Source organism: Anguilla rostrata, chromosome 1 (genome assembly GCF_018555375.3).
Source record: "Anguilla rostrata isolate EN2019 chromosome 1, ASM1855537v3, whole genome shotgun sequence".
NCBI lineage: Eukaryota > Metazoa > Chordata > Actinopteri > Anguilliformes > Anguillidae > Anguilla > Anguilla rostrata.
This window is the reverse complement of record NC_057933.1, coordinates 69,308,492-69,331,378: the sequence shown is the minus strand read 5'-3', so window position 1 is coordinate 69,331,378 and position 22,887 is coordinate 69,308,492. Positions and strand designations below refer to the sequence as shown.

The following is a 22,887-nucleotide window of genomic DNA, read 5'->3' as shown; positions in this document are numbered from 1 at the left end:
GCGAGAGAGAGAGAGAGAGCGGGAGAGAGGGAGAGAAAAAGAAAAGGAAGGAGACGGAGTGCCCGGGACCAGACGGGGAGGAGAGAGGAGAGGAGAGCCAGAGGACCACTGCATCACGCCAGGCAACGCGAGCTGAGAAGAGAAAGAGAGAGAGAGCAAGAGAGCGAGCGAGAGAGAGAGAGAGAGGGGATGCTAGAAGGCAGGTGGAAGGAAGAAGAAAGGAAGGCTTCCTGCTTTTTCCCAGCACCAGCTGGTTGCCAAGGAGAGGGAGAGAAGCGAGCGATAAACGGGAGAAATGAAAAGCTAGCCCCGAATCGGTGATTCTGGCAGAACGCGAGCGAGTGAGACAGGATCAAAGGGGGAAATAGTTTAGGGAGGGAGGGGAGTCACTGTCTGGCTTGGTCTATTAAAATAGTAGAGCTGCTATTGAACCAAGCAAACCTGTTCAAATAAATGAACACATTCAGCCATTATAGCATGCCGGTGCCCAGCAGTACTATCTGTTGTTGAGGAAGAGAGAGGTGCAGGGGAATATTTCCCTTTTCACACCGAGGGGGTGAACTGAGGATAAAGGCTGGAAAATTAGACGGTTACTCCCAGAACTGGGAACAACAATATAGATTTTCACTTCACTTAAAAAAAAGCATTTCTTAAAAATACACAATCTTAGTGATATTTGAAGGATTTATATATACATTTTTACACAATTCTTTTGTCTTTGAATCCTTTTACGTCTCAGTCTGTGATGTTCAAGTATTTCTTGTTGCTGTCACTTAACTTGTCACTTGTTTTTCACAGAAGTATTCAGGGTGGAGATATGCAAAATGCTTTTAAGTGATTTTATCTTGGGAGCTCACACACAGTGGCTTAGTGTCTACAGCTGTTGTGAATGATTTCCTTGAGCAATATTTCGTGTTTTTTTCAGGACTCCTTTTTGGAGTTCTGAATGATGTACTGTTTGGATGTTAATACTGATTAGTTACACTGTTTTCACAGTAAGTTGGGGGGGGGAAGTAATAGAATCCTGTTATCTCCTGTAAATAAATGTAATTGTTAAGAGAATTTGTGTATGATTAGTTTTAGTGTGTAGTTGATAGTTTATAGATTTATTTCAAATTGTGCTAGTGCTGTAATAGTTGCAATGATTTTGGTATTGTAGAAATTTAAAAAGAATTTTTTTAAAAATCTAATGGATTTGTACGTAGACTGTTGTCATAGTGTATTAGTGCCAATGATGTTGTAAGTTTCATTTCTTTTTTACTAGAGTTAACTGGTGCTATCGGTTCTCAATGAACCAGTTTGTGTAATTATAGTTTTTTTTTTTTTTTTAAAACAACGTATATATATTTACGTGACAGGCTGTGTACAGTATCAGAAGCCGTGCCTTTGAACCAAATCTGGTTTGAGGTGCTCGTTCACTCACAGAGCCATACAGTCTTAACCACGTTCGCGAATCGTTTGTCCTACCGTGACCCTGTCCCGGTAGACTTCATGTTAGACGCGGTGAGATATTAAGACCACACTGACGCTCTCGTTAACGCGAGCGCTGGCGGCAAAAACCGGTCATTCCTTCGAAGGTAGGCATAGGCTAAACACAGTCGTTTCAGTACCGATTTATAAATCGTGCTGTATGCAAGCGCGCCAGTTTTCTAACGTTTTAATACAGAGGTGTAGTCTACTCAGGCTTCATTTAGTTTGAAGAGAACCGTTCTGCTCTGGCGGCCACACACTGCTATTGTTTCTGCACTAATTAACACCACGCTCATTTGACAGGCACTAATTAGGTCTGTCCTCCGCCATACTATGCTGCACTTACACTACACATTTTTATTGGTCAGTGCCGATCTACAACTGTAGTGAACATTAGCCTACAGTTTTTTTGATCCACTTTGACCGTATGATATTTGACTAAGGAAATCCATGCAGTTACACTCTGACCTTAGATGCACCCAAGTACGCTGTGCATTTCTGTTTGTCTCTCTCAGAGCGGGATCTCAGTACCCGCAGGTGCGACGTTTTCACCTCGTTTCGTGCGGTAGTTTGTGCGACTTCTTAACGCGTTTTAACTGATGCTTGTACTTGCGGTTCTAGATTTTTTTTTAAACGCTCGGTAATGAAAGGTGCGTCCGTTCACGTCGTCCACATTGATCAGACTGCTGTTGCTCTGCACTGCAATTCTCCACATTGCACTGGACCTTATGGCCACTGCACTGCGTTGACTATCTATGCGCTGCACTAACTGGGTGCTACATATAGCCCTTTACAGCACTGCATTGACTATCACTGATCAGAGCCAGCGGCGCTACACGGTTGCTATATAGCAGCGCATTGTTAGACGTTGGAACTGTCTTGGGCTTAACTTATTTACCGGTCTATGGTGCTGCTTTGACCCATGTGATTCTTCACTCTTATGCACTGATATACACTGTGGTACTATGCTTTACACTGCACTACACTGAGGTGTTGTCTGTTGCGTGAACCAAAGGCACCCTCCTAAACGTTTCAACAGCATTTATTTAGTAACAACCAAATCGATGCAATTGGTTTAACTTGGTTTGGATGCTTAGTCAAACTACTGTAGGCCGCTGCACTACAGTCGCTCCTGGGTGTTAGCGCCTGCTAGAGTTTTACTGACTGTTTATCGTCGCGTTGGCTGTAACCGCTGTTAACTGGTCCATTGACGTTATGAGTAGATAAGTGACATCGATGCGCAGCTGCTCAATACTACATTCACCGACTGCGAATTGAACTCCGTTGGACTATGTTTTTGTAGTGCAGCAGATGGCGCAGTCCCCGCTTCTGACCTGCGCTCCACAGGTGCCCTGTGCTATCATAGCGTTGTGAATGAAACCGCGCGACCGCCACGAAGCGAGGAGCTCTGTGCGCTGCTCTCACTATCTGACCGGCAGAAACCCTGGTCACTCAGGAACCAACGAACAACAGCCACGCTTGACGCGCCAAACCAAGACTGTTTTTTGTAGTATCGCCCTCCAGTTAAGAGGGCGCAGTTTAATGAGCGTGCGATTGATTTATTAATTAGTTTTAACGAACCTAATGTTCAGGGATCCCAAGGTGGAACTTCAAACCGGGTCGTTAGGACTCGGATTTGGCCGCATAATTGCGATGCTAATGGTTGTGATCATCCCGTAATCCACTCTCTGATCACTGTTTGTGCTGCCGTTTTAATCTCTACACTCTCACACCTGGGACTTTTGTTTGCTGTTTGTAATCAGACGGTGCTGTTGTTCACCCCACTGCTTTAACACAATAGAGCCATACTGTTCCATACAGATACTGTCAGGGGTGGGGTTATAGACACACGTCTATAGTCCCCTGTTTATACCGGTTTGTCTGTATATCTGTCAGATTTGTGCTTGTTTGTATCACGTTTGTGAAATTGAAGTTTTTGTGCGTGCGTGTGTGTGCGCGAGGAGGAAGGAGGAAGGGTTCAGTCAGAAGGGAGGTGCCGATAAAGGAGACAATCTGGAGAACGGTCGAAGTGACGAGGGAGGGGGGGAGGTGGAGGCGGAGGTCATCTGGAAGAGGAGGGAGGGGGTGGTGGTGCGCGAGAAGGAGGCAGATAGGCCGGAGGTGGAAGAGGAGTACATCGTCTGGAGGAAGAGGGAGGGCTTCCGGGAGAAGAGGGAGAACAGCTTCAGGAACGAGAGGGCGTCGGAGCAGGAGGCGGAGGTGGTGTGGATAAAGAGGGTGGGGGAGGAGGACAAAGACAGGAGCAGACTCCGCTCGGCCGAGAGGGGGCAGGCAACCGTCTGGAGGAAAAGAGAGCAGGAGTGAGAGAAGGGAGCGAGCGTCTGAGAGAGAGGGAGAGGTGAGGAAAAGAGAACAGGAGGGAGAGAGCATCTGAGAGAGAGGGAGAGGTGAGGAAAAGAGAGCAGGAGTGAGAGGAGGGAGAAAGCGTCTGAGAGAGAGAGGGAGAGGTGAGGAAAAGAGAACAGGAGTGAGGAGGGAGAGAGCGTCTGAGAGAGAGGGAGAGAGGTGAGGAAGAGAGAACAGGAGGGAGAGAGCATCAGAGAGAGGGAGAGGTGAGGAAAAGAGCAGGAGTGAGGAGGGAGAAAGCGTCAGAGAGAGAGGGAGAGGTGAGGAAAAGGTCAGGAGTGAGGAGGGAGAGAGCGTCTGAGAGAGAGGGAGAGGTGAGGAAAAGGTCAGGAGTGAGGAGGGAGAGAGCGTCTGAGAGAGAGGGAGAGGTGAGGAAAAGAGCAGGAGTGAGGAGGGAGAAAGCGTCTGAGAGAGAGAGGGAGAGGTGAGGAAAAGAGTAGGAGTGAGGAGGGAGAGAGCATCTGAGAGGGAGAGGTGAGAGGAGAAAAGCAGGAGTGAGAGGAGGGAGAGAGCGTCTGAGAAAGAGCAGGAGAGGTGAGAAGCGAAGGGAGGAGGGAAGCAGGGAGAGAGAAAGTTAGTTGGTGTGTGAGTGGCACATCTTGTTGCATTTTTATACTCGTCTGGAGCGCTAGACAGTGCTGTGTACTGCACTGCCTGTACACTATTTCTGCTCTCCGCTGGCGTATCGATCAGCCTGCCGTGCGCGCGTTCCTTTTTTTAAGACGAACCGCCGTGGCTCCAACCAGAAACTCGAGTCTGGAGCTAACACAGGCTGTTCAGCGAGGCGGCGTCAGACCGGATCTCACAGCGCCCCCCCCCCCCCCCCCCCAGAAGCACGCGCGCTGGCGGCTACCCGGTCCGTGGAGTCGCACGCGTTTGCAGCGCGCGCTGACTAACCGCTTTACTCTAGAGACGCGGGGAGGCGGGCGTCAGCGCGGACAGACACAAAGATAACACCACCACACTCAGAAAAAAAAAGGATCCACGCAGACGTGCATCGTTCACACGCGGAAAACCACGGGCCTGTTTAGATGTTCTGGTGTCCGTTTCAATGGTGCTTATTTTCAGTGTTCCCAAAGCAGCAGACGAGCAGCTACGTGCAGGTCGAGGGCTAGCGTGTGAAAGCAGACTGTTGAGAGCGGCGACAGAGCCGGAATGGCGGAGGCGAGCGCAGGGCGAGCGCAGGATGAGCCGGCCTGCTCTGCGCTCTCTGCCTCTCGCTGAGGGTGTCGGGTTGAACTGCATGCCGCAGCATGTTCTGCAGTTTCCCAGAATGCTGGAAAAAAACAGGAAGCCATGAAGACAGAGAGACACTGGACATTAAATTCAGAATAAAGGGCAAGGTTGTTTTTCTGGAGAACCACAGGGGAGAAAAAGAAAAAAAAATTACCCACTAACCAGCAAAACACGCAGAGAGTGTTGCTTGAGTTTATAAATAGAAAGAAGTGTGAAGAATCCAAAGAAGAACAGGAATGGACTCGGTCCCCAGAGCAAAGTACAGCCATTTCCGCAGCGAATTTCTCAGCTCGGCCGATGACTCCGACTCAAACTCCTCTCTGCCTCCCTCTGCTCCCGTCACCCCCGGTTCTCCTCCCGGCTTACCCTCCTCTCTCTCCTCCACCTCCCTCACCCCAATCCTGCCCCCCTCATCCCCCCGGGCCCTGGCGAGCAACCCCCACCACCCTCTGCTCGTTCTTCCCCCGAGTGGGCCCCCTGCGGCTGGGCGTCTCGGCCACTCCGCTCCCCGGTCCGAGGGCGGGAGGTAGGCCGCAGCCGTCGCCCGCGGCGGCCGAAGAGGCCCTCACGGAGAGCGCGCCCCCCCCCTCTCTAATCGCCCCCTCTCCCCCTCCCCGCCCCCCGCAGGACATGAACCGGCTCGGGGGGGCCTCGCGGCGGGCCCGGGTGGAGGGCGGCCAGCTGGGCGGGGACGAGTGGACGCGTCACGGATCCTTCGTCAACAAGCCCACGCGCGGCTGGCTCCACTCGGACAGCGTGGTCAGCTCCGCCGGAGTCTCCTACGCCGTCCGGGTACGCCCCTCTCTCTCTCCCTCGCCGCTCACGCACGCACGAATCCCGCTGGCGCCCCGCCGGTCTTAGTCACATTCACACTCCCGCGCGCGCCAGCGCACGCCCCCGGATTCACTGTCACCCATTCAGCAGGGCCGGCTGTTAGCGCTGCCGGAGTAGATTATCTCGTCAGCGTTGTCGACGGCGGCGGTGCTAACGTTGTGTTTGTGCCAGTTTTTGAAATGAAAAATGTTACTCTGACCCCGTTGGATTCGCATCGCGCGCACACTAAAAATAGTCGCGCGTAATTACGGTCTGTTCACGTCTTGTGGTGTTCTCCTCTTTCTCTCCGCAGTATATGGGATGTGTGGAGGTGCTGCAGTCAATGAGAGCTCTGGACTTTAATACAAGAACTCAGGTCACACGGTATGTTTCACGTGTCCCCCCCGCATCGAGTCTGTTTGTGCGAGTGTGCTGACGCATACGTGTCTGTGCTTAGCTTGAATTAACGGAGAATTTCATATGCTGTGATAACGAGAACTTCTGTATTTCTCTTACTGTGTATTTCCACAGAACTTTTGAAGCTCTGTGTGCTTACAATGACAAGAAAATAGAATTTGAATGGTTGTTGTCATCAGGCTTCCAGTACCAGTATTAATGCTTGTGTGTATCAAAATCTTTTATCCATATCACCTCTGCGTGAGTGGTTTGCAAGTCATGTGATCATCTCAGCGAATCAGTCTGTCTTTGTACAAGTCACCAGGACTATGAGTGAATTCACATGGGACAATAAATTATTTGACGCTACAGCAATTTACACTATTTAAGACTGGAGCTCTACACTGCGCTGAACGCTAGTCTAATTAGTACTGGTTACCCTGTAATGAAACACTGAAATGTCATCACCTACCTCCTCCAGTAGGTGTGTTAACCTCTGCCAGTCTGCACTGATGGACGGCAAATATATTGGTTATTGTTATTTGATTCAAATTCTTACATTGTAGGGATTCAGTGTATCAGAGAGTATGTATTTATAGACAGGCAAACTTGTTTGACGCCTTGGGGTCCTTTAATTTGAAATGGGTAATTAACACGACACCAATTTAGGGTGGCGGCAGTGTGCTGCTCTGCACGGGTATAGATTTTTTTTTTTAGCAGATACTCTATGTTTTACTCGTCTTTCCTTTTTCATTCTCCTCTCTGCTGTCAAGAGGCCCTCTAAAATGATTTATTTACTCTTTCCTCCTCTCCGGTCCCCCGCCCTTTGTGGTCAGTACGGTTGGGGGGGCTGGCGGAGAGATCGCAGAGCCGAGCTCAGACCGCATATGCATGTGCGCCCCAGCGCTCTGTCGTTTTCGTTTTGTCTCACGCTCCCTCTCTCCCACCCGTCGTTTCCTGTTGTTATGTGTTTGGTTTCTGCTGATTGTCTGGTTGTGTAACTGTGTAGGTTGGACCATTTCTCAGAGCATTGTTGCATTTTTTTTTTTTTTTTAACTTCACAGCCTGCTGTGTGAAGTCAGAATGACCCAAATGCACCGTTCTCTTTCAGTCTCTCTCATTTAGAGCAGAATCTGAGCTGGGCCCAAACACGCTGTTTCAGTCTCTCATTTAGAGCAGAATCTGAGCTGGGCCCAAACGCGCTGTTTCAGTCTCTCATTTAGAGCAGAATCTGAGCTGGGCCCAAACGCGCTGTTTCAGTCTCTCATTTAGAGCAGAATCTGAGCTGGGCCCAAACGCGCTGTTTCAGTCTCTCATTTAGAGCAGAATCTGAGCTGGGCCCAAACGCTTTCGCTCTTTGCATCTAGCTCCACTGTTTACTCCCTTTAGAGCAGAATCTGAGCTGGGCCCAAACGCGCTGTTTCAGTCTCTCATTTAGAGCAGAATCTGAGCTGGGCCCAAACGCGCTGTTTCAGTCTCTCATTTAGAGCAGAATCTGAGCTGGGCCCAAACGCGCTGTTTCAGTCTCTCATTTAGAGCAGAATCTGAGCTGGGCCCAAACGCGCTGTTTCAGTCTCTCATTTAGAGCAGAATCTGAGCTGGGCCCAAACGCGCTGTTTCAGTCTCTCATTTAGAGCAGAATCTGAGCTGGGCCCAAACGCGCTGTTTCAGTCTCTCATTTAGAGCAGAATCTGAGCTGGGCCCAAACGCGCTGTTTCAGTCTCTCATTTAGAGCAGAATCTGAGCTGGGCCCAAACGCGCTGTTTCAGTCTCTCATTTAGAGCAGAATCTGAGCTGGGCCCAAACGCGCTGTTTCAGTCTCTCATTTAGAGCAGAATCTGAGCTGGGCCCAAACGCGCTGTTTCAGTCTCTCATTTAGAGCAGAATCTGAGCTGGGCCCAAACGCGCTGTTTCAGTCTCTCATTTAGAGCAGAATCTGAGCTGGGCCCAAACCGCTGTTTCAGTCTCTCATTTAGAGCAGAATCTGAGCTGGGCCCAAACGCGCTGTTTCAGTCTCTCATTTAGAGCAGAATCTGAGCTGGGCCCAAACGCGCTGTTTCAGTCTCTCATTTAGAGCAGAATCTGAGCTGGGCCCAAACGCGCTGTTTCAGTCTCTCATTTAGAGCAGAATCTGAGCTGGGCCCAAACGCGCTGTTTCAGTCTCTCATTTAGAGCAGAATCTGAGCTGGGCCCAAACGCGCTGTTTCAGTCTCTCATTTAGAGCAGAATCTGAGCTGGCCCAAACGCGCTGTTTCAGTCTCTCATTTAGAGCAGAATCTGAGCTGGGCCCAAACGCGCTGTTTCAGCTCTCATTTAGAGCAGAATCTGAGCTGGGCCCAAACGCGCTGTTTCAGTCTCTCATTTAGAGCAGAATCTGAGCTGGGCCCAAACGCGCTGTTTCAGTCTCTCATTTAGAGCAGAATCTGAGTTTTGCTGGTTTCCTGTCTGCTGTTTTTGCCGGGCCGTGAGGAAGAGCAGAGGGTGCTGCTGAAAGTTTTATGAGCGCTGCCGCTGCGTTCCACACGGACTCCTTCCGAGCGAGAAGCCGCGCGTGTCACACGGACTCCGCGGAGAGCGCCGCTGGTTGTCACACGACTCCTCCGCCGAGAGCGCCGTGCGTGTCACACGGACTCTCGCGCGGGAGGCGCGTGCGTGTCACACGGACTCTCCGCGCGGAGAGCCGCTGCGTGTCACACGGACTCCTCGCGCGGAGAGCGCCGCTGCGTGTCACACGGACTCCTCCGCGCGGGAGAGCGCCGCTGCGTGTCACACGGACTCCTCCGCGCGGGAGAGCGCCGCTGCGTGTCACACGGACTCCTCCGCGCGGGAGAGCGCCGCTGCGTGTCACACGGACTCCTCCGCGCGGGAGAGCGCCGCTGCGTGTCACAGCCCAGCTCTTCGCGCCAGTCGGACAGAATGTGCGTGAGAGGTGTGGGAGACTGGGTGCAGGGCCGTGTGTGTACAGCGCGCGCTCGGTAAGGGTGTTAGGTGTGAACGGCGTGTGTCTGTGTGTTCAGTAAAGGTGCTGTGTGTGGGCACGGTGTGTGTTGAGTAAGGCGATGCGCTGTGTTGCAGGGAAGCGATCTCCGTGGTGTGTGAGGCGGTTCCTGGTGCCAAAGGGGCTCAGCGCAGGAGAAAGGTACCCCTCCCCCCTCTCCATCTCTCCCTCCCTCCCTCTCCCCACCCTCTCTCCCTCTCCCTCCCTCTCTCCTTCCCTCCCCCTCTCTCCCCCTTCCTCCTCTCCCTCCCTCCCCCCCCTCCCTCTCCTTCCTCTCTCCATCTCTCCATCTCTCCCTCCCTCCCTCTCAGGAGGGGCTTTTCCCACTTCAGCCCAGCCTCCCTTCTCTCATCACCTGTCTGTCTCCCTGAGGAGATCTCCAGCGCTGCTGCCTGTTCCTTCATCACAGACACGGCGGCCACCCAGGGCCCCTGTAACAGACTCATCCTGAGTACAGGAACACCCCCCCCCCCACCCCACCCCACCCCCGTGCATCCAGGGGCTTGAGTCTCAGCCACGGTTACTCTCTATGATCCATTCTCTGTCTGTAACCCTCTCTGCTCCCCTCCTGTCTGAATAAAGAGGGAAAAATACATTTTAAAATGGAATATTATTCACCGGAGTGTGGTGTTGCAAACATTTACCGCCTTTGCCGCTTGCTGTAACAGTGAGAATATGCTCTGTGTCTCATTTCATGTCTCACGTTCTGTGTGCTCCATTTTAAAGGCCTGCCTTCCGGCCTAGTGGAGGACGGGCAGGTTTTCCAGATGAGATGGCTTTCTGAATATAGCCACCTGGTCTTGGACTTTATTGCTGTGTTTGTGCCGTAAGCCGCGCCCGCTGTGCCAGACGGCAGCAGGAATGCGGCTCGGCCAATGGGGGCTCACGGGGCGCTCCGCTCGCAGGGCTTTTATAGGCCGGCTGGTTTCCGTGGTTGCCTTGCGGTCGCCGAGTCTGTGCTCGGTCAGGGACCGTCTTGGTTCGACCCCTGGCAGCACCCAACATTCTCACAGAACCAGATGTTGTTGAGTTATTTAGCCGTTTTGAGTCTTTCTTGCCGCCTCGCTGTCTTTCCCCCACCATCGCTATCTTAGTCCTGTCCGTCCGAGAACGTCTTGTTGAGTCTGTGATTTCAGGAGTGTGTTCAGACACGTTGCAGTTGTTTTTGCCGTTCTTCATTCCTCCTCCGTTCCTCTTCCCCCCCCCTCTCCCTCTTTCTCCCTCTCCTTTTTTCTCCCTCTCTCCCTCTCTCCCCACCCCGCAGCCCTCCGCACGCTGTGTTTCCTCCATCTTGGGGAAGAGCAACCTTCAGTTCGCTGGAATGACAATCAGCCTCACGGTGTCCACCAGCAGTCTGAACCTGCTGGCAGCCGACTGCAAGCAGGTGAGGGGGAGGGGCTCTGGCAGGGCTGAGGGGGAGGGGCTCTGGCAGGGCTGAGGGGGAGGGGCTCTGGCAGGGCTGAGGGGGAGGGGCTCTTGCAGGGCTGAGGGGGAGGGGCTCTGGCAGGGCTGAGGGGGAGGGGCTCTGGCAGGGCTGAGGGGGAGGGGCTCTGGCAGGGCTGAGGGGGAGGGGGGACTGTGACAGGTCTGCTGGTAGGGGAACTTTTTTTGCTCTTGTGTTCCAAGCAAAGCTTTTCTGCGCCTCATGTACACAGCGAGGAGGAAGTGGTTTTTGGTTCTGCAATATTGTGGTTGCTCTGTAATCTTAGCTGAGAAACTCAAACTCGCAGAACAGCTACTTCAAAGGAAGGGTCATCCACGGAGGGAAACCACGATGCACTGTAGAACTAATTAAAAGTTTTATTTGGTTCTCCTGTTATAAAATGGCGTTTTCAGAATTGTCCATGTTTCTTTTTTTCTCCATGTTCCCCCCCCCTTTGTTTGTTTTTTTCTAATCCATGCATCCGTCTTTTATTCATCTGTCTCACACCCCTCCCCTTTTTTTTTCCATTGTGTCTCTTTCTCACCGCCCCCACACCTCCAGATCATCGCCAATCATCACATGCAGTCCATCTCTTTCGCTTCTGGAGGAGACCCCGTGAGTTCCTCGCCCTTCTCTCAGTTCTCCCTCTGTCTGAGGCGCTGTATCTCTCTCTCTCTCTCTCACACTCGTTCTCTCTATCTCTCTCAACCTCTCTTTCTCTCTCTCTCACACTCGTTCTCTCTCTCTCTCAATCTCTCTTTCTCTCTCTCTCTCTCTCTCACACTCGTTCTTTCTCTCTATCTCTTTCTCTCTCTCTCTCTCTCTCTCTCTCACTCTCTCACTCTCTCTCTCTCTATCTCTGCATCTGTTCGTGACGTCCGCCCCGCCGCTCATGTCACAACAGCTCACGCAGTTTCCTTCCAGTTTCCGTCCTTCGCTCGCGTTTCTTTGTTCTCGCCTCCCCGGGCCCGCGGGAACGCGCTCACGCGCGTGAAATCTGCGCCGCCGCGCACGCCGCGAGCCGACCGCGCGTCTTCAGGGGACGCGCGGGAGTCTGACGTTCAGCACGCGCCGGAGTTTCGTCTGAGTGCGTACGACGCAGAGCGTGTCGGTCACCGCAGCGTGTAACGACGTGCTAAACGAACCGGATCGCGTAAGCGGGTTTACGAGGAATTTGTCCCTTGTTCGAGATGTCACTGGAAATTTGTCTGTCTCTCGTGTCTGGAATATTCTGCGTGCGAGTGTCTCTTCGGCTACCCCCGAGACGCGTGGCCGGGCTCGGCTTGGCCGTACGCTACGCGGTGCGTGCACACACTCATAGTGGGCTACAGCAGGGCTTCCAGAATCTTCCTAATGAACACAGAGCAATATCTGGTGCAATTACAGAGATGGAAGCGTTGATAAAAAGTGAAGGTGCCTAGGTCTTAGTAAATTACAGCCGACTTTCCTCGTGGAAATAATACTTAAGTAGTACCTATTGAACCTCATCACATATTTCCTAGAATTTCCGTTAATGGGACATTTGAACGTTTCAAAATTTGAAGCATAGTAGAAAAGTGGCAATTATGTGATTCTTGGTTCCGTTCTTTATGATTGACCCAAGTGGCCCGTCTTGTGTACCAGAACACTGTTCTCGTTAGTGGCAACAACATGTCAGGTGTGCTGCACTGCACCCACCCTGCTAATGGATGGATCCCTTGAGCCACCATCCACACATTTTTTGGCAGGTTCCTTTCCTCATACATTCTCTAAGTCTGTCGTCTTGTAGTTTTCTGTTTTCCTTTTCTTTCCAGCTTGTCATTTTAGGATTTACTCCTTTAACTGCCGATCTTCCTCCCTCTGTCTGTCCCTCTCTACACCTGCTCCCGGCTTCTCACCCCTTTCCCCTCTCCTCTTCTCCCTCCCCTGTTCACTTGCTGTCCTCCCCACATGCCACCCCCCCCTCTTTTTCTCTATCCCCCTCTCACAGGACACAGCAGAATATGTAGCTTACGTAGCCAAAGACCCGGTCAACCAGAGAGGTGAGGAGCACCATTTTATCTCCTTTTCTCAAGTAAACTTAAGTAACTTTTTAAAGTAAACTTTGGACTGTGTGTTTACTGACGGCACGGAGGGATAGTGGAATAATGAGTTCCTCTCCTGCTCCGTAATGTGGCGCTGCCCCCTGCTGGCCGCCCGCAGCCTGTCACATCCTGGAGTGCTCTGAGGGTCTGGCGCAGGAGGTCATCAGCACCATCGGGCAGGCTTTCGAGCTGCGCTTCAAACAGTACCTGAAGAACCCCCCCAAACTGGTCACCCCCCACGACAGGTGAGTGCCCAAGCAGGGTGCGGCAGTCTGTAGCTTCCCCGGGGAGGACCGGTGGTAACGTTAACAAGAATTCCGCTTTTTTTTTACACTGCATTTTTATTTTAAAAGATTTTTTTAAAGATTACAACAGGCCATGACCCAGACTTGAACTGTAACAAAATAATTGCTCCTGTTTCTTTGAGCCAGTCCTCTTTCCGTGTCTGCCATTTGTGTTGTTTATTGATCATAATATGTACACCGCTGTTGGTGGCATTGCAATATCCTAAGAGAAACAGCTTAATTTGAATGAAAAGTTGAAAACAATATGTCATGCTGTAGCTAGCTCAACATGAGTAATATTATTAGCCTGTGCGGCAAAAATTGAGATGAGGTGAGAACACCAAAACATTATTTGTTGGGAACAACACATTTCAACACATTTCTCCTACAAACATCATAGTATTTATTACAGCAAAAATGGTTATTTTTTGCAGAACGCAGGTGAATTAGCGTGAAACGCAGATTTATTATATGTGTCCTGCGTTCCAAAGACGCAGCATTCCGTGAGCTAACGCGACCCCTGGAGAAGGCGAGCGGCCTATCACAGGCCTTCTCTTGGGCGAGGATGAGGAGGGAGAGGGGGCCCCGCTAAGGTTTCTCTCGCCGCAGGATGGCTCCGTTCGACGGGTCGGCGTGGGAGGAGGAGGACGACGAAGGCGTCCCCGCCCCGGATGTGCCGTACTACAACAACTTCCCCGGCAAGCAGCCGCCGCCGGGCGGCCTGGTGGACATGCGGGGCCGCCAGGGCCACAGCACAGGGGCCACGCTGGTAAGAGCGCCTCTGGAGTCCCCCCCCCCACGCAGGAGACTGGTCAGACGGCAGCGCTGCTTGCTGTCCCTACGTCATCCTCATCCTCCCATGCTGTATTCACTGACCAGCTGTGTAACTGTGTAACTGTATAACGTTGATCAGGTCATTTTTTAAAGAATTTCCAAACCTGTTTGGCTGTGAACCAGATTATGATGACCGAGGGCCTGAAGGAAGTAGTAACATTTTCAAATGTTTTCAGTATGTGTGATGGGGGAAAAAATGATATTTTTTATTTGTAAAAAATCGATAACATTTTTTCCTGTCCCAGAAATATTAGTGTACTAAATCTAAAGGATACACAGGCGTATTCCTCTTCAGGCCTTACCTGTAGCCAGTGACAGTCTCAGCTGTGCAGTGTTGCGTTGCCGTGTGTGCGCAGTAGTTACTGCGTAATAACTGTCATTTTCTGCTATTGCGTTTGCAGCCGTACGGACAGAACGATGTACACAAGCAGCCCCTGCCGCCTCTACCAGGTCCGTCTGCTTCCCGAAGACACACTGTCCCCTTGCCGCTTCAGACATTCCACAGCGTCTCAGTACATTTCACTTTTGGTGCTGTTAAACTGCTGTGTTTATCGCTTGTAGGATTTGACAAAAGATTATGTAACTCATTAGCCTTGTGCTGTCTGCCTGTCTGCCTCTCTCTCTCTCTTTCATGCGCACGCCCACACGCACGCCCGCAGCCGGGGCGAAGGAAGGTGGCCGTGACCTGTTCGACGACCCTTCTTATGTCAATGTGGATAAGCCCCGCCCTCCCGCCGCTGCGGCCAATGGCAGCGCGCACCGGGATGCATTCGACATGAGTAAGAGTCTCTGCCCGTCACGTGAGAATACCCCGGCATGTTACACCGCTTGTGTTCTGGAACGTTCTCTGTCTGCCCGCCCCTCCTCAGAGCCCTTCGACGACGCCCTGTCCGGCGCTGCGGCGCCCCCTATGGCCGAGCAGCTGGCGAGCGAGCCCTGGTTCCACGGCAGCCTGAGCCGGCGGCAGGCGGAGAGGCTCCTGACCCGCGACGGAGACTTCCTGGTGCGCGAGTCGGGCACCACCCCGGGGCAGTACGTCCTCACGGGGCAGCAGGGCGGTCAGCCCAAGCACCTGCTGCTGGTGGACCCCGAGGGCGTGGTGAGCACAGGACCCTTCGCCGTGGCCGAAATGCGGGCGCTCATTTTCGCTGCGTTTTAAAAGCAGCTTCGTGGAGTTAAACTCGAAACTGTAGGCACACCCTACCCAAGCAGAAAGCCTCGCACAGTTTGCTGTCCGCTCGCTATAAATACCAGGAATCGGGTTATTAAATGTGTCTAGTCGGAGGCTGCGTTCGGGACTGTAATTGCTACCCTGTGGCCAGGGGGCCATTTTCTCTCCGGTTAACGTCTGTTTGTGCTATATTTGTGTCTGAAATATTTTTCTCCCTCTTTCCTCTCTACCCCCCTCCCTCCATCTCTCCCTCCCTCCTACTCCCCCCTCTGCTTGTTTGTTCTGGACCACCCCCCCACCCCCTTCCTCCTCTGCCTCCCTGTTCCCTCGCTCAGGTCCGCACCAAGGACCACCGGTTCGAGAGCGTGAGTCACCTGATCAGCTATCACATGGACAACCGGCTGCCCATCGTGTCGGCGGGGAGCGAGGTGTGCCTGCAGCAGCCGGTGGAGCGCCGGGCCTGAAGGGGGCGCCGCGTCGCGTCGCGTCCGCGCCCACACGCCTGTCCCTCCCGTCCAGTCCGGCGCCCTTGTCTTCAATTAGCGCCGAAGTCGCGTCTCAAGATTTCGTAGGAATTTAAGCGACGGACTTCACGCGTCCTGCCGTGTCATCGTATTCAGGCCTTTCCTTTCTCCTTTCCCCTTTTCTTTTTGTTTTTGGTAAGTGAGCGCGCACCTGACGTCATTAGAGGAATTAAATGTTTACTTGAAGCGAAGCCGGAGAGATCTATCGGACCGTGTCATTGGAAGTGAAGACGCTGCGCGGGAAGCGCCGGTGCCCTCTGAGCTGTGTAAAATCGTGATGAAATCCTGTCCTCTCGAATTTGTCAAACACGGCCGGAGAAGGGCGCGGGCTCGGCGGGGGGGGCTCAGCCCTGTGAGAGGCTCGTATCTGGGCCGCGCGGACCGCCGTTCGGCGAGCGACGAGCGACTGCGATGGAGTCGAGATCGAGGCTGCGTCACTGTCAATGACTGGAATTCATTCCAAAGAAGAGCGTGCTGAACGCCGCGAGCGAGCGCGTGAAGCCGTCGACCTTTCCTTTCTTCATTTTCTTTTCGTCTGCGTAGAACGGAAACGTTTCCAAAGACAAAACCCAAAGTCGCGTTGGAATCGTCAGAAATGTGCGTTGCAGCCGTGAAACATACTCTCCACGTCAGGTGAAGTTCAGTGCCACGTACCGCCAAAATAAGTAGAATTCGAACGGGGTGGAGCCCATGCATTTTATGCAATGACTAGAATTTGGGTCTTATGGTCCTCTGGTCAAATGACCCCATTCTGAAAAAAAAAAAAAAAAGAATTTGTTGGTGAAGCCCATCTGAATATAGAGTGTCATTTGGACTCTCGACCCTCTGCTACTCTTCTGATCTTCTGGTGCTGTGAAGACCGTCACAGTGTAATCAGACAACGGTGGAGCCTGTTCCCAGCTGCCCGCTTCCACCACCCCCAACTGTATCAAGGAACAACACGAAAAAACTGAACTCAGTGGGAAAATGATTTCAATGAGAAAGGGACCTCAGTCACCAGTGCTGTCTCCATGGGACTTATTGATGTTGTTAGGCAATCGCAAATAAGATTATGATATCTATGCCTCTTAATTGTAACGTTGGTGAGTTAACTACTTGTCTTTTTTGTTTTTAAAGAAAAAAAGGAACACTACTGTAAGTTGAAGGTAACCTGAAAATTGGCTCCGGGTTTATGAATTAAGAGGGTTGGATTCAGAGTTGTAGCTGCGTGTGGAGGCACTGGTGTGGTTGAAGCCCAGGTCTCTGGGATCCTTTGGTGGGTAACGGTTGTCGGCAGAGGGATGGTCCTGATGCAGCTGCCCCTTGTCCCCTTTCCAACAAGCTCTCTGCAGCCCACGTTAACTAGGCCAAAGAAAAGGTTTTGCGCTCACAGCTGCGGATGTGTGAGCGGTATGGAGGGGGAAAGCATAAAGGTCGATGGCTGCAGTCTGTTGAAATGGTGGGGGTGTGGAAGGCCGGGGGGGAGGAAGAGCAGGTGGTCCTCACAGAAACCACTGGCTTTGGAAGGTCCAAATCTGTGCGATGCTATGTTGCTCATTACTGCTGCGTACCCGACGCTAGCCTCTGGGGACGTACGGTGACCCCTGCTGCGCAGCTAATGGCTGAACCAAATCTCAACCAAATCACAGATCCCTGAGGCTGACAACTATGTCTATGTATACATGAAGCTGCCTCTCAGGTATACTGATCACATATGAACACACAACCTGTTGTATATACAGTGCCCCTCCAGGTGTTTGTGTAGCTTGGAGTCAGTCTTGTGGACTTTTTTATCATTTGGAATTTGAAGAGCGGAGAGTTGCTCTTCCTACTGAAAGCCAGTTGCACAACATTTGCCTTTCGAGTGAGATTTTGTCCTAGAAGTCTCCTCCTGCTCACTTTCTCATGTGCCATATCCTCATCTCACATACAGTCTGGGTGTCTAATACACATTACGTTTTATCGACATCCTCTCAGTGCGTTGTGGGGAAATATCCAGTCAGACTTTTTCATTTAGTTGCTTTTGGGTGTACTTTGAAAAAAAATCGTCTGTGCTTTGACAATCTACCATCACGTGAGTTCCCCGGGGAAAGCAGAGGAGAGATGTGCATTGTACGTGCATGGTGCCCTGGAGAAACGTGTGATGTCACGGTTCGGCCATTTTACAGAGTGTACAGCTCAAGTAGTAACCCATCAATCTGCTTCCCTACCAGTGCTGCCAGGTTAAAGACGCATGCAGCGCTTACACCCACGGTCACAATAGCATTCAAAACAATGCTGTTTCCTATTTTTACACAATGCTCCCCCCCCCCCCTCCCCCTTTCAAGCGGCATTAATTATCCACACTGCGAGCCTCCCTCAGGGGAGAGCTCCAGCTGAGGCGCACGCTTTGAAATGAAACGGTTCGGAGAATAAAGGTGATTGCGGATTAATGGCTCCCAAATCAGTAAAACATGGCAGTTTAACAACTGATACATATTTTAAACAAGGGGGGGGGGGGGAAGTGCACATTTTTAGTTCCAGATTTCATAACCATAAGAAGTCGAAATCAATCCACAAAGTAACACAGCAGTGTTCCTCAGGAATCGTTGTTTTGTTTTAACAACGCAGTCAGTCTCTTTCCCATAAGGGATTGTGTCCAGCAACTTGTGAGACCGCTTGTGCGGCTAGTTATTTTCAGGAATCTGTTTTTAGTGGGATGGTGGGGTGCAGTGAGCTTTGCACAGGCTAACGTTGAGAGGAGAGCCGGGTTGGTCTATATGCTCAAATACAGTAAATGTTACCTCTTAGCTTTGAGTGCCATTTCATTTTTTGTGTGTGTGTGTGTTGTGATGTGGCCCAGGCCGACGGTGTTTGACTACAAAGAGGGAAATGAAAACATTTTTGAGAGATGTGGCATCTTTCAGTTCACTCCTTTATTTCCTTTCTGGCAAGCCTGCGATGCAACAATAGCTATTTTTAGTGTTGTGATGTTGGCACACAAAAAAAAAAAAACCCATTGCTATTTTTAAAAGGCAAAATGAATTGTGAATTGTGAAACTGTGTTTTGATGTAGTGAACTGTGCTTTTATTGTTAAAGATTAACTGCATAGTCCTTGTTTTGACGTGGGTTCGCCAAAACATGTCTGAAATGAGTATTTTTAATGTCTGATTGTTTAACTGGAATTGACCTGCAGTTTGTATGGAAGGACAGAGGGTGGGTGTGGGGTACCCCCCCCCCCCCAGATTGTGCCTTGTGCAGACAGTACAGCCACATTGGTGGAATACGGTCAATTTATGCACTTGCGGTAGCATAGTATGTCTTCAGTCAGCATAGCGTGTCCACTGGAAACCAAAACTGTCAAAATAAGACTTTGCAGTAACGAATGGCACTCGTCACATATATATAAGAAGTCACTCCGCGTTCTGTTCAATGGTTGATGTTCTTATACTGATCCCCGCCTTTGTCTGAGGCATTGTTAAGCATGATTCCATATTAGATAATCAACAAGCCTCAATCTATGCGTCCTTATGAGTGAGTATAAGAGAACTGTAAATGAATCGGACTCTGTTGATTTTCACAATGAAGTCAATTATTTTTTTCCTTTCAGTTTTAGTGGCGGTGTGGAACCAGAGCAGGGCTGAAAGTGAGATCATGTGCATTATCTACGCCTACATGCACCTGCCATTTTGCATCAGTGTTAGAGAACTTCCGTAATGGAATTCACACTGGTGCAAATGCATTCATTCATAAACACATACGCGGTTTAACTATTTGGAAGCCTGTTGACAGATAAATAAAACCATCCTTTTTCCAGCTGTTGCTTTCTTTGCCAACACTAGTTCTCGAGTTGCTGTGTGTTTCTATGGCAGTGAATTACCATGGCTTTCATCATGGTGTTATTTCTGCAGGTTTCATGTGCCTGTTTGTAAATGACTTTTACTTTGATGATATTTGACTGCTCTGGACACAGATGCATGCTTATTGCACAAGGAGGGTTTTTTTTAAGTTTTTTTTTTTTTTTACTGTTGATCAGGCACCAAGTTTACAACACTTGGGCCCAACTGGCATTGCGTTGAACAACTCTGTTGGTGAACCAACAGAAAAACAAAACGAGCGGTAATTTTTGTACGGAGGCAAATTTTCAGCACCGTATGTATAAGGCTGATTGCTTGTATACGTGTGTGTGTTTGTGTGTTTTTAAAAAAATGAAAGAAAGAAAAGGACCTATGTTCCCTCCAATTTAACCGTTGTTTTCACAGCTGCCTTTATTGCATGTAAATCATTGAGATTTTATAATGTTATTATTGTTCTTGTATTTTGCAAGCCAAAGTTTGTTTTATTCAGCCTGCACATGTTTATTTTTTATTGTTTTATTTTTTTAAACTTGTTTTGGTGTTTACTACTCATATGTTATTTGGGGGAAATGTATGTTTACACTTGTATCTAAAAATTATAAATTGCATATATGCATTTGTCATTAATCTTTGAAATATAATTTCTTTTATTCTACACAATAAACTTTGTGTGATGTACTTAATATGAGTGTGTACGTGTGCATATTGCAGAATAAGATCAAAATGGTTTGTTGGTTTGTTTTTTTTCATCATGAAACTGGACTCTGGCTCAAAGCAACCAAAGTCAATTTGCCAGGATTTCGTTTTACATTTTTTAAATTTCTGATTTTGGAGAATGCATCTCTCCCAAAAAACTGTGAGCATCACACATCTGTGTTTCTGGCAGGGGAAGTTCTGTGTGGACTGGCTGGAAGAGGAGGCTAACAGGATGGGGAATTGGCACTGAAGTAAGAAACAGACGGGGTTCGAGCTGTGAGAGTATTGGAAACGGTGTTACGTTTCACTTTGAAAACACAGTAGGGGGGGTGATAACTGATTCAGGTCGGTGTTTTCACTGTCACCGCTCAGCTTTCCGGAAAGGCAAAATGGAGCTTTCCAGAAACACAACGGTAGAAAGACCCAACAAAAGAGAAAGGGGGGGAAAAATGTGAATCATGCGGGAGTGGAGGGGGGGAGAGGGCTGGCGTTGTTATTGTGCAATAGTACAGAGTGATGATAACAGAAAGAAAATGTTGGAATGGTGAGGAAAAAAATGGGGGGGGGGTGGGGGGAGTGGTGTTCAATAGTTTTTACTGAGTACAGTGGAAAGCAGTGAGAGAGGAATCTGAGCGGTAAGCTGGAGTTTTCCAGACCCATATAAAACGAGTGGGAGACTGAGGGCTGAGGGGGAAACTGCCGTAGAGCCCAGAGCCAGCACCACGAACACCTGTGCCTGGGAACCAGCGAGAAAGCAGAGAGGTTGACCCAAATCTTTACTATTATTTTTCCCACACAACCACAAAGCAGGCGCTGAAGGATAGGAGGTATAAAGAGGGGAAATCTAGGTTGGCCGCTGCTTGAAATCCAGGTGCAGGACCACCTTGGTGAAGGAAGGCACCACCGGTACCATTCTCCTTGCCTGTTCCGCTCGCTCTGCAACCATTCCGTTCCTTTCGCTTCGATCGCTGCTGTCCCGCCTCCTGATGCACCCCCAGCGGCCCCTTCCCCAGGCAATGCCCGCCTCGGTGGGGCAGAACATCCGAGACGCCTTCGGCTTCGGACGCGACGGCGGTGGCGGCTTCGGACGCGATGGCGGTGGCGGCGGCGGCGGCTTCGGGCTGGGACGCGGCAAGAACTTTTTCGGCGGGAACTTCGGGTACGGCTTCATCCAGTCTCTCAAAGAGTGCCTGTACTTTCTGCTGTGCTGCTGGTGCATCAAGGAAATCCTGGACTGAGGGAGGAACCCAGCCACAACCCCCCCCCCCCTTCATAAGTTTACCTCCACCCCCTCGGCTTTCATACCTGGGCTGCTCCAGTCCTCGCGTAATGCGGAGGTAAGTGCGGCTGTTGTGTCGCTGGAGTGGTGTTATGAGGGCTACTGTGGTGCAAGGCTTCAAAAAGGAGTGGTAATTATCGCAGTGTCGAATAGTGGGTTGGCTTCACGTGGCTGGTGGGGAGATCTTACCCTAAAGCAGCATACTGGATATCTTCCAAAGGACTACATTTTAATAGAACATGTCAGTTACAGGGATTATACTGAGATCTAAGCTGCTATTCACCTATTGTCTACATCACTTTTGGAAGGCAGTACAGCATCCACCTGTTTGGGGGGGAAGGGGAAACTACAGCAGGGGGCTAATTGAGCCAAGATAACATCAGGATGCAGAATAAGACCTTAATCTTGTACTTTCTTTTGCAGTGTCTGATGCATTGAAGACTGGAAGGCTCTTTGTGGTTGGGGAAAAAGATGCATCATTTCCTGTTGCCAGTATTTAAGACGCAAATATCTCCCTCCCTCAACGCATGTCTTCTGCATAGATACATTGTAAACTTCCCATATGCGTAAGCCAAGGTCAGGCCATTGAGTCTGGAGAAGTGGGTGTGTGTGCGAAAACCAGACCCAGAGCTCTCTGACGGTGCTGAAGAATACTCTTCGTCACTTCAATCCTTCAGAGAGAAGCGCAAACAGAGATTTTGCAAAGTTATATCCCCACTGATAGCCTGCAGTTTTGAAACTGAATGCAGTTTTGGTGAATTAGAGTGGGAAAGTGATTTGATAGGGCATAGTGATACTTCAGATATGAATACAAATAAATAAATAAATACAAAGGTAAGGATGTAAAAAAAACGTCAGCATGACACAGTGATAAAACATTAGTGTGAAGTAGGTCATTCACTTCGGCTTCAAGAGCAGCGGCCCGATGAGTTGATTTAACTCGACATCCTGTGGGCAGCTGCAGTATTGCATTCTCTGCTCAGGCACCTGCAAAATTTCCAGAGAAGCTTATTTGTCAACCTTTTTTCCAGGTTTACCTCTGAGGAGACAAATTCTGGATGTCTCAGGACCGTTTCACAACAGTGGCAGTATTTTGCAGTGAATGTACGCTTAAAAAAGTAATGGAATAATACATTTCTGTGAAAGTTTTTCACTTTTCATACAGGGAACAATAAAAATGACACATGATTCACCGGATGTTGTTTGACTTTTTTTTGAGAATATGATGATCATACTGTGCAGAGCTACTGGCAATGATATTCGGTTTTTATGAAAACATAATATTATAAGCTAATTTCTTAAGAATTTCTTAGAATTTCATTCACTTAATTGCTTTGCAATTTACAATAAAAGTTGCGTTTTCTCTCTCACCACTACGCAAAAGGGGGAGTAAGCTTATGAGCAAGGTTGGCACTGGAAGAAGCATAATACAAGAAAATATGATGTTGTGGTATGGATTCACTCTTGTTTCTGGATACTTAACGATGCGCAACGGGCTTAACATACCCGAACGGAAT

General features: G+C 50.0%; 2 protein-coding genes across 4 annotated transcripts in view; both read left to right on the top strand.

Moving 5' to 3' along the window:
* Window positions 1-20,078, top strand: part of shc1 (SHC (Src homology 2 domain containing) transforming protein 1) — a 32,383-nt gene extending 12,305 nt beyond the window's left edge. For all 3 annotated transcript variants that reach the window (XM_064354212.1, XM_064354220.1, XM_064354203.1), the window contains 12 exons: window positions 5,701-5,865; window positions 6,200-6,270; window positions 9,358-9,421; window positions 10,545-10,664; window positions 11,265-11,318; window positions 12,673-12,724; window positions 12,885-13,011; window positions 13,660-13,819; window positions 14,286-14,334; window positions 14,544-14,663; window positions 14,754-14,983; window positions 15,391-20,078. In XM_064354212.1, coding sequence (XP_064210282.1) covers window positions 5,701-5,865; window positions 6,200-6,270; window positions 9,358-9,421; window positions 10,545-10,664; window positions 11,265-11,318; window positions 12,673-12,724; window positions 12,885-13,011; window positions 13,660-13,819; window positions 14,286-14,334; window positions 14,544-14,663; window positions 14,754-14,983; window positions 15,391-15,519 — 1,341 coding nt within the window. In that variant the 3' untranslated portion in view covers window positions 15,520-20,078. The remainder of the gene's footprint in view (window positions 1-5,700; window positions 5,866-6,199; window positions 6,271-9,357; window positions 9,422-10,544; window positions 10,665-11,264; window positions 11,319-12,672; window positions 12,725-12,884; window positions 13,012-13,659; window positions 13,820-14,285; window positions 14,335-14,543; window positions 14,664-14,753; window positions 14,984-15,390) is intronic.
* A 676-nt stretch (window positions 20,079-20,754) lies between these two features.
* On the top strand, window positions 20,755-22,562 carry lenep (lens epithelial protein). Its single transcript, XM_064354192.1, has 2 exons — window positions 20,755-21,428; window positions 21,794-22,562. Exon 1 carries the CDS (start codon window positions 21,078-21,080, stop codon window positions 21,327-21,329), a length of 252 nt encoding a protein of 83 aa, XP_064210262.1. The 5' UTR covers window positions 20,755-21,077; the 3' UTR covers window positions 21,330-21,428; window positions 21,794-22,562.
* Window positions 22,563-22,887: the final 325 nt, after the last annotated feature.

Coding starts and splice junctions, on each gene's coding strand:
- lenep (XM_064354192.1), top strand. CDS start 21,078: ATGCACCCCCAGCGGCCCCTTCCCCAGGCAATGCCCGCCTCGGTGGGG.